This window comes from Thunnus albacares, chromosome 16, assembly GCF_914725855.1.
Source record: "Thunnus albacares chromosome 16, fThuAlb1.1, whole genome shotgun sequence".
Lineage (NCBI taxonomy): Eukaryota > Metazoa > Chordata > Actinopteri > Scombriformes > Scombridae > Thunnus > Thunnus albacares.
Genome location: NC_058121.1, coordinates 21,711,121 through 21,721,466, shown reverse-complemented (window position 1 = coordinate 21,721,466; position 10,346 = coordinate 21,711,121). Strand labels below are relative to the sequence as shown.

The 10,346-nt window shown below is 39.9% G+C and overlaps 2 protein-coding genes and 1 non-coding gene across 4 annotated transcripts; all 3 read left to right on the top strand.

Annotated features, from left to right (window-relative positions):
* Positions 1–19: 19 nt before the first annotated feature.
* Positions 20–1,125, top strand: prkrip1 (PRKR interacting protein 1). The gene has a single exon (XM_044376289.1). It carries the CDS (start codon positions 80–82, stop codon positions 650–652), a length of 573 nt encoding a protein of 190 aa, XP_044232224.1. The 5' UTR covers positions 20–79; the 3' UTR covers positions 653–1,125.
* An 87-nt stretch (positions 1,126–1,212) lies between these two features.
* LOC122965831 lies at positions 1,213–1,476 on the top strand. Its single transcript, XR_006398310.1, has one exon.
* On the top strand, positions 1,213–10,344 carry clmnb (calmin b). 2 transcript variants are annotated; one of them, XM_044376271.1, is made up of 11 exons: positions 1,213–2,314; positions 3,512–3,599; positions 4,126–4,187; positions 4,281–4,376; positions 5,374–5,457; positions 5,574–5,666; positions 5,762–5,988; positions 6,088–6,281; positions 6,544–6,626; positions 6,878–8,448; positions 9,541–10,344. In XM_044376271.1, exons 2-11 carry the CDS (start codon positions 3,530–3,532, stop codon positions 9,665–9,667), a joined length of 2,607 nt encoding a protein of 868 aa, XP_044232206.1. In that variant the 5' UTR covers positions 1,213–2,314; positions 3,512–3,529; the 3' UTR covers positions 9,668–10,344. The 2 variants fall into 2 exon arrangements, with proteins under 2 accessions (XP_044232206.1, XP_044232204.1); XM_044376269.1 differs by having other exon boundaries at positions 1,213–3,599.
* Positions 10,345–10,346: the final 2 nt, after the last annotated feature.

The window sequence follows — 10,346 nt, the reverse complement described above, 5'->3', positions numbered from 1 at the left end:
ATTTCCAGGTTATAAAAGCCCATAAAAACGTCCGGGGCGAGTTCGAGCAAAGAGGAAGAAGACGACGACGTTTTGAAAGATGGCGGCGCACAACACACAGAAGAACAACAACAAAACGGCGAAACCTGGAGGAAAAGCGGCTCAGCCGCTAATCATCGCTAAAACTCCGGCGGAGGAACAACGTCTGAAGCTGGAAAGGTTGATGCGGAACCCGGATAAGCTCGCTCCCATCCCGGACCGGCAGAAAGAGTGGACCCCGCGGGCTCCGCCGGAGTTCGTCCGGGATGTGATGGGCTCCAGCGCTGGCGCCGGCAGCGGGGAGTTTCACGTCTACCGGCACCTCCGGCGCAGAGAGTACCAGAGACAGGACTTTCTAGACAAGATGGCAGAGGTGATGAATAAAGAGCAGGACTATCTGGATAAAGTGGAGGAGAACAAACGCGTGGCCGACGAGAGGACGGCAAAGCGCAGGAAGAAGCGGGACAAGATGAAGCAGAAGAAGCTGATGGCGAAGAAAGCCAAACTAGAGGCTAAAAACAAGAAAGATGACGCCGACAAGAGCTCGTCTAGCAGCGAGGAGGAGAAGGAGGAGGAGGAGAGAGAGGCTGATGATGATGCAGAGGCTCCTAGCTTCATCATGGGGAAGAAATAAACCCCTCTGTCTCCTGCAGGGGTGGCAAACACAAACTGGGCTGACTACTGGGTCTAATGCTCCTCATGCTGATATTGTGGGTGATTGATCATGAAGACATAGGGGGAGATGGGACACAAGAATCTCTTAAATTTTGGAACAAGTATGCTCCCTGTTTTACTGTTTAACACCAGAGAAAGACTTGGACACACTGCCTAGATTAATAGGCAGAGAAACCCCCACCGACTGCATGGTTTTATGCAGATAATAGCAGCCAGTGTCCCAGTTGGAAAAGGGATATTTTAACAACACTTCAGATTCTTTATTGTGCTGTTCACTAAAGTATCTCATGTCTCAATGTTTCATGTGGTGGGCCAGATATGCTGTTGATTCTTGAGTTTGTAAAAATGAAGTTTTCTGAATTTGATTGGATTGTTTGGAATCCTCTATATTTTTATTATGTGTTTTAATAAAAATTAGAACATACATGGACATTCAGGTGTTATGTAATTCCTTTTCTGTTGAGTAAATTTGCATCACAAGTATCCTACTTTGATGTTCCAAGTCTTTGCAGCCTTGTGACGCTGCCCCTTGCAAAGGACTGTTGCTTGTGGGTACAACAAGGTGGCAGAAAGCAACTCAAAGAATGAAAAGGCGTGACTTCTGGAGGTTCAGGAGCTTCACGTGCGATGTTCCTTGGACAGATTTCCTGCTTTCCACGGCGGTGATGTTCTTGTTCTATAGATATCACCTTTCTTAAGGCAGGTAGAGTAAAAACCTGGCAGCCTGATATTGTTTGAAACAGGGGGAGCTCTTCCTGTCAGACACTGTCCGCTGTCACAATACTGTCTGATTATTTTTTTTTAAACACAAATATGCACAATTAAGTCACACATTACCTGCATTCAGTTCACATATTTTTCAAGTCTCTAAATCTAGTCTTAAGTGTATGAGGGTGTTGGATTTCATCCCCCATCACTTACAATGAAACTGCTTCAAGAAGGGATCTCTTTGGTGTTGGTATGAAAAGTAGGAGTGATTACAGTAAGACAGACTTGAAAAAAATTGAACATATCCTTTAAATTTAAACCCACAGAACCTGTTTTTAATATATATATTTGCACATAAATCTCTCCCATTAAGTTTATATTCACTTTTCAACTAAAATGTTGCATCCGATATATTAAACACCTTTTATTCAAATTTTGCCACTCTGTCCTCTATTTGTGCACAACACTCAGATGATATACAGTATGTAGGCAATGAAAGTGTGAAGAATGTAGTTAATCAGTATGCTCAGAAATAATACGTTACAATCATTTTCTTACTGAATACTTGGCTCATCTCAGATGAATTTCTGAAATTTCTCAATATGAATTAATGTAGTTAAGCTCTAGAAGTAAAGTTGCCACACGTTGCTGTTTGCAGACCAAATGAGACCTTCGTTCCAGTTATTCCAGTTTATGTTAATTCATGTGCTGGTATTCCACATTGATTTTATGCGTCTTCACATATCTGATCTGTTCAAATAAATTCCGCGTGTGCTGGTAAGATTTAAAAGTCGAGCATGTCATACAAGCTTATAAGCAATTCTGTTCACTGATGGGAGATTTCTCACATCAAAGATGCATCAAAGTTCCCTGGTGAGGTTGAGTCGAGAATACCGGAGAGCCGCAGGAAAATGTGGGTCACTGCAAGAAGCACGGCGTGCATTTCACAGCTTTACAGACATTTCAGAGCACCATATTAACATCCTAAATGAGGCTTTAGGTTCCTGTAGAGATTCATAGGTGATTAAAAATGTTACGCTGTGTGTCCTTTTATAAATATTTTATTATTTTACAAAGTGAGCCCATTAGATCGTTAATTTTCCAGACATGAAATACATGTCTTATTAATGTAGCCTACTGACAGCGTACTGACAATGCAAGCTGATGTAAAAGAACTAGAAATTGATGAAAACATGTTTTTCCAATGAATGTTCATCAATAATATACCTCATGAAATTACAGTATGAATCACAAAGAAGTGCCCTTCACACTTTTCTTATTATTATAATAATGCAGTTTTTTTTCTTTCATAAAACCTACCTTCAGGCGAGAAGGTAGAAAGATATTTCACCATCTTCTCCTGTAGCCATTGGAGATTAGTATTATGAGGATGATGACACATACTTTTCATACTTAAATGTTACCAAACTGGGCACAGAGGAGAATGCTCAGAAATACTAAAATTTGCAGCAGGTGTAGGTTTGTGTATGTTTTTCTTCTACTATGTATAAGATGAGACTTGTGTGATACCAGCTGTAGATGACAAGTCCTACAGTAAGTCTTTATACATGAATTAAAAATTGTTGATTTGCCAAAACACGTTGCTCTGAAACCACCTTTATAGATAACACATTGCTTTTTATGAGCATGATTAAAACTGACCCTGGCTACATCTGCTCATTCCTATTGTGAAAGTCCCAGTGCAGACTTCTATTCATTCCTTTAGTCTGGGCTGAACATGCTCAGAAGAAACTCAGGTATGTGACGAAAAGTCAGAAAGATTTATGACAAGAAAACACAGTGATCCCAGCTGAGTTCTTAATTTTAAGGATCCCAACACAGTACGTGACTGCCTCCACGGGCAGAATTTTATGATCTGCAGTCTGCCAATAGGATTCAGACTGAATGTCTTTGGGTGGGGTGGTGTTAGAGTTGATCAACACCTCTGAAGGAGGTTTCAGCATGTTCGGGCAAGGCTCACTGCCTCACTTTACCTTTTCCTCATCCTGATCCTGTCCTGTAAGGAAACCTCAGTGCACCTCTGTTTGCTACAAGTTGTTGACATTTTGAATTGTTTTTCCTTCTTATCTCCAAAATGGATCAAACACAGACGTGTGTCTGAGGTCAAATGAGAATGGAGGACGAGGCCAGCTGGGATTCACAAGGAGTCCGTGACCAACATGTGCAACAGTCTCAAGGTACAATGAAAAAGACATGCTGCCGTAGTGGTTGCTAATGTTAATACTGACCCATTGTGTTAATATGTTACATCACTGTGTAGACAAGAACTTAAATGTACTTTTAAAAAAAGAATAGTTTGCAAGACAACAAGGTTAATTTCTCTTTTCTTTCTGTCTTTGCCCTCTGAACATTTTTTTTCCCAGACAAGTGTCTTTGGCAGTGTGGCATCTGATTGCCCAATCATTAACTTTGTTTAAACTTGTTTGTAATATGCTCTTTAGCTGGACTTGTATGTAAAATTTATAATGAAAAGAGATTTGACTACAGGTTTGTTAATCTGAGGTATCTTTAAATTCTGCAGTCTCATTGAGGTAAAATCTTATGTGCCGTTTCTGTCAGATTCCTTCTGCTTATCACATTCAACACAAATTCTCCTGCATGCTATACAGTGAACGCAGGCTTGTGAAAGCATTGATGCAACACTGTTCACTTGGAAAACCACAATATTCACTGTGCCATGGCTCTGTTTTCTTTTTCCTCTAGATGAGAGGAAGGCAGTGCAGAAGAGAACCTTCACCAGGTGGATGAATATGTTTCTGCAGAGAGTAAGGCACACATTAATACTGTTTTACTGTACATTATACTTTTTCACTCTTTAAATTAAATCACCAGTGAGGTTTATGTTTTGTTATTTTCAGTGTGAACCTCCAGTTGAAGCGCACGACCTGTTCACAGACATTCAAGATGGCAGAATACTGATGTCCCTGCTGGAGGAGTTGTCTGGATGTAAACTAGTAAGAATCACATGACTGTTGCTCATTAAATAATAATAGTTTTTATACTATTATTTAGTTATTGTTTTAGTTTTATTTTTTTTTTAAAACTCTTTTCACTAGTCTTTTTTTTTCCTTTTACATGCACATATGCCTGTAATTGAGTAGATTTGTTGGGAATAATATGTAATGTATTGGTCTGTATTCTATGTGCAGACACTTGTTTTTTTTTTTTACCAGTGCTTTCTGTTGTGTGCATGCAAAAAGGCTTTAATTTTGGTGTTTTTTTCCATAAATACCTGCTGTAAATGTTCAGTATATGCGTGTGTGCATATGTGTATATTATTATGGGTACTTTGGTGCATGCCCATCTGAATGCATATGTAAATCTGTGTGTGGACAGATTTAAGTGATTGGATTTTGGAAATTGGGTTGGGGAACCGGTAAGAGATGTAGTGATATAGTACAGTTCTTCCACATGCTTATGTTCACTGTAATGCACCTGTTGATATATGCATAAACTCAGTAGAGAAATAATCAGAAAATAATAATTTTTATACTGTGAATATTGTATAAATATAGACAAAAGTTTGTGATTGAGACCCATTAATCCTGAAGCTTTAAAGAAATAATTTGACATTTTGGAAGATTTGCTCATTTGTGTTCTCTCCGAGAGTTAGATGAGAAGTTTGACACCTCTCTCATAAGCCTACAGCCAGCAGCTAATTAGCTTAGCTTAGCTTTAAGACTGAAATGAAGGGAATGCACAAAACTCACAGTGTAAAAATGAGAAGTTGCTGTGTTACGGACGGTTACGTGCTGGACAGAGCCAGGCTAGTTGTATGCCCCTGTTTCCAGTCTTTATGCTAAGCTAAGCTAACTAGCTGCTGGCTTTAGCTAATCAATAGTGGTACACACATTAGAGTGGTATTGACCATCTAACTGTCAGCAAGAAAGCCAATAAGCATATTTCCCAAAATGTTGAAGTATTCCCTTAAGCGTTCCTCCTGTAATTTAGCTTTACAGGTTTAGGTCGTCTTCTCACCGCAATTTCAGACTGAACAACATTTCCAAGGTCCTGGCTTTCCTGGATGATAGACATGTGAGTGTGTTTGCTTGTAAGTCAATACAGTGATAATGTTTTGACATGTATCACATTTATATTCACATCCGGAAAAACTAGATTTCAGATAATGTCTCCTCACTGTTGTCTCTCAGGTGAAGCTGCTTGGCATCGATGCCTCTGGTATTGCTGATGGCATCCCTTCTGTTGTTTTTAACCTTATCTGGAACATCATCTTGCATTTCCAAGTGGGTTTGTCTCATCATTCATCACTCTAATGTCTTGATGGGTTTTGTCTTTGTGACTGACCTCACACACAATCCGCTCTTTAACTCTAATACAGGTAAAAGAAGTGACAGGAGGCCTCCAGAGGCATTTGTCTTCTAGCCTCACCTCCTTATCGATGAGCAGTTACCCCTCCTTCAGTGACCTCTCACCCCAGCCAAATGACATTGGCAGCTACTCCAGTAACACTCTGCCAAGAAAAGGCGGAAATGCTGCCAGGGAGCCAAAGTACCACGGGAAAGTAATCAAGACTCTCCTGCAGTGGGTCCAAAGATGCACATCACAGTGAGTCTGAAAAAGATAAAATTGCTTACAAAGTAATTTTAGTCAACAAAACATCCTGAATCATGAGTGTGTCTCTGGTCTGCATTTGTAAACTCCCAGGTTTGGGGTGGAGGTGCATGACTTTGGGAAGAGCTGGAGGAGTGGACTGGCATTCCTAGCTATGATTAAGTCCATAAACCCTGCATTGGTTGACCTGAGGGAAAGCCTGTCCAGAGAGCCAAGAGAAAACATTCATCAGGCTTTCATGATAGCCCATCACAGTTTGGATATACCACCTTTACTAGAGCCTGAAGGTAAAAACTTACTTAATAGTAAATCCATTTTCCTGCACAAACACAAATATCTTTCTGCAAGATATCAGTTGTTTTCACCTAGCAACAAAGCTAAACAGGTGCTATAAGCTCACCATGGTCCCACTGCAAAGCAATTTATAAGTTGGCCTCACTAGAAATGAGCAGCAAAGGTATTTACTATGTGTAGAGCCCATTCAGTAACAGTAATAATTAAAGTTTACCATGCTACTGTGTGAAGATGGTTTATCATTCTATCCCACAGATGTGGCATGCATTTCACCAGATGAGCAATCTATCATTACCTATGTGTCTATGTTCCTGGGACATTATTCAGGCATAGATGAGGTCAGTATGGTTTGTTTTATAGATTTTAAAACATTTAAGGAAATACGCTTATTTGCTTTGTTCCTGAGAGTTAGATGAGAAGATTTATACCGCTCTCATGTGTGAGTGTGGTATCAATCTTCTCATCCAACTATCTGCAAGAAAGCAAATAAGTATATTTTCAAACACTGAGAACCAAAGATACTTCTTTCTGGGTATTATTTTCAGTAGTATTATGTAACTATGTAACTGTAATATATCTTATGTTACAGAATTATACAACAGATATTGAAGTTAACATTCCTGAGATCCCAAATTTTGGATCACTTGAGGCACTCAGCTTTGGAGAGACTGGTACCAGAGACCCAGAAGCCAAAGGTTTGCTCAGAGGCCTGGAGAAGAGCAGCGAACAGCAACTTTGGAAACAGTGGGCTAGAAGATCTTCAGGAGGACTCCATGCCACCTTGCGTCACATGAATGGAGCAGTTACCTCTGACTTCTCCACCAGCAGCGATGTTTTTCCATCATATCGTTACCAAAGCATTACTGAACAAACTGCGGGCACCTCACAAGTCAACAGAAAGAAAGGCAGATGTCCAAGTGTCTTACAGCCACCCAGTCCGTTGGACACAGGTGTTTTCAGCCAGGATATCCGATCATGGCTGGAAAAAGGGTCTGTGGATCAGGGCCACGGCAAGCCAAAAAGGGATGAGAGTTATATTTCCTTGAGCTCTGAGGAGGGAATCTACAACTTGTCAGTGCTGGACTCAGATGAGGAGGATGCCTACAGCTACAACCTGGATCTGAACAAAGAAGTTTTTCAACCTTACAATCACCTAAAAAGAATACCGAGACTTGAAGAGGAAACAGCGGAAGAAATTATCCTGAATGGACAGCTGATTGAAGAGTCAGAACATCTGGAAGTGTCTGAGATGTTCAATGTCAGTGGATGTAAACATCAAGAAGGCTCCCTTGCACAAAATACTGATTTTGATCAAGAGTTGGAAGTCAGAGCTCTGTCAGTGGATCACAGGAAGTTTGATTTGGAAAAAAATGAAAGCATTTTCAGAGAAATGGCAAACAACAGAGCTGTGTTGGACGTACATCTACTGGATGAAAGCAGAGGCAAAGGAGAACATGAAGAGGAGAGGGCTGTTACAGGACAAAGTAACGATGATGGTGAGGAAGGGAGGGAGAAGGAGAAGACTGAAAATGCTAGATTGGTGAGGAATGGATATAATGAAACAGAATCACTGGTAGTGGAAGCGGCTTATTGGAAGACAGAAGTTGTAGTAGAGACCGAAGGAGAACTTTCTGAAAAAAATGGACAAGGGAGTGTGAAGAGAGACAAAGAAGAGGAGGAAGAACATTTGCTGATGTTCAAGAAAGGGCAGAATAGAGGATTAAGGAAGGAGAGAGATGAAGAAGATGATGTGAAAGAGGAAGAGAGGGGAAATCAGCAAAGTGTTGTGAATTTACAAATGATGAAGACAGGAAATGAGAAAATATTAATTGACAAAGCTGAAGTCAGAAGGACGAGTGTACCTACAATTAGCACAAAAGAAGACAGTGATGGGAGAGATGTCAAAATGGAGAATTTAACCAAGAATTGTAAAGATGAAGAAAATCAGGAAGACACTAATGAAGTAAAATATTCAATGGATTTTGAGACAGTAGATGAGAAGGACAGAGAACTGGAGAGATGTAAACATCTAACTGAGAAGAAAGCAACGATAATACACCATCCTGGTGCAACTACCCTGAAAAATGACACCGATGGAGGTGTTCATGGCCATGATGGTGATATTAATGTGACCTGCCGTGCAACCTCTCAGTCATTCAGGTAGGCTATGACATTTGTGATTTATGGGTACAAATACAATTGATTGTTCATTAAACTCCACCCTCTATAGTTACTGTTACTACACCTGTCAAGCTTTCCAATCTAAAACTCACATGATGCAGTTTTTAATGATAGCATTGGCAGAAATTAATCAATTTTTGTAAACAATGGGTCTTCAATTTCACACAGAAGTAAATAGAGGCAAGCTTCTCTTCTACTTTCTCCACTCTTTGTCAGCTGAAATGACAAACATCATCAGCTGTATCTAGCTAGCATTAGCTAATGATAGCGCAACGTTAAAACTCTGAGTTGGTTGAAACTTCTGTCGCAAGCGGACTTTTTAATGTTACAGCTGATCTGCTTTAAAACGAGAACCCTGTAAAAGTCTTAAATATGCACATTATGGCTACATACATGACATAATACTAAAAGACTGAGTGTCCCAGGCAAGTGACATGGAAGTAAAGGAGCAGCATTGTTATACACTAACCGACCCATGGATGGTTCAGTTGCTTACTGTAGAAAAAATACTTGGACAAGCAACACAGTCTTAGATGCTTTCATTGTCAAACAGTATACTTAACTTTTATAAGAGAAAAGGATTTGAGGATGAAAACTAACTGTAGTGTAAACTTCAAACCTTAAACCAAGAGCAAGACAGAGTTAGCCAAATTACATTAGCATCTTAGCAGCAACAGGTTGGATGTACAGTTCTGAACAAGTATTTTCCAAATGTGACCTATGTAATTAAGTAGTTAATAACATACCCCTTGCCTTTGGAAAGACCTCTAGGTTACTACTGCAGGTAGTTAGCTGGGCTACTGTTTTAGCTCAAGCAGATGAACACGCTGTTTAGTCTATTCTTTACACTTTTGCTCTTGTGTTTTTAGTTTTGTAAAGGCAAAAAGACCCTTAAAACTCTTACAGAACATAGCTCTTACTGTAGCCCCATGCTGACCGCTTCATCTTCATTCATTCACATGGATTACACAGATAACATTTATGTCTGTCTTTTTGGTTTTATTGCTTCAGTGTAACATCTATTCTTTAGCCTGAATCTAACACTTCTGTGTTTAATCTACTTTCCAACAGTGAGGGAGGATTCGTTCTTCAATCTTTAGCAGCCTCTTGTGACATAACCCCATTAGAGCTGGAAATGCTCTTGTTCCTGTGGATCCTGCTCTACTGCTGCCTCATCCTACCTCAAATGAACCACTGAGTCCCCCTGCAGTGCACCCTTCTTATTAAGATATGCTTATTAGCCCAGTTTCCACTAATGAGCCAAACAGGGACACTTAGGGCTGGGTTGACTCCTTATCTGTGTCACTAAATTTCCCCCAAGACAACATTTAATGATTACATTTGGTTCTCACTGCCAGCAGAAATAATTTGTCATTTGGGCTGTAGTTTTCAGATAAACACATAATACCATTATCGCCATTATTATACAGATTTTCAGCTACTTGGTCTGTGAGGTGTTTTTGCTGAATGCATGTCCATATATTCTGTTTCTGTTCTGATTTATTTAGTTATTTTTTGTGGCAAAATCACTCCTTTCAATTTCAGTTGACCTCATCAACCACATGATGGCATCACAGCAGCAACTCTCTCACATGACCTACTGTCTATACTGCATATTGTTGACTGCTGAGAATCCCATGTGACCTACTGTTTAATTAGAAGATGTATTGACACGGTGGGATTAAGCTGATAATATTTAATGAGTACTTTGACATTTTGCAGACTCTCACTGTGTCACTTGTGTCTCCAAATGTGCACTGTGTTTTTCATTGTTTTCGCCTCACATACTGTATGATAGTCAAAGCTTATCAACAGTGCAGGCTTTTTTCATGACATTTTTCTGACTATGAGATATAAATAAAAAGCCAGATACTTGT

Bases quoted from the DNA above. Each gene is read 5' to 3' on its own strand.
- prkrip1 (XM_044376289.1), top strand. From the start codon at position 80: ATGGCGGCGCACAACACACAGAAGAACAACAACAAAACGGCGAAACCT.
- clmnb (XM_044376271.1), top strand. From the start codon at position 3,530: ATGAGAATGGAGGACGAGGCCAGCTGGGATTCACAAGGAGTCCGTGAC. The intron at 4,188-4,280 runs GTAAGGCACACA...TGTTATTTTCAG, and splicing joins TGAATATGTTTCTGCAGAGA to TGTGAACCTCCAGTTGAAGC. The intron at 5,458-5,573 runs GTGAGTGTGTTT...GTTGTCTCTCAG, and splicing joins CTTTCCTGGATGATAGACAT to GTGAAGCTGCTTGGCATCGA.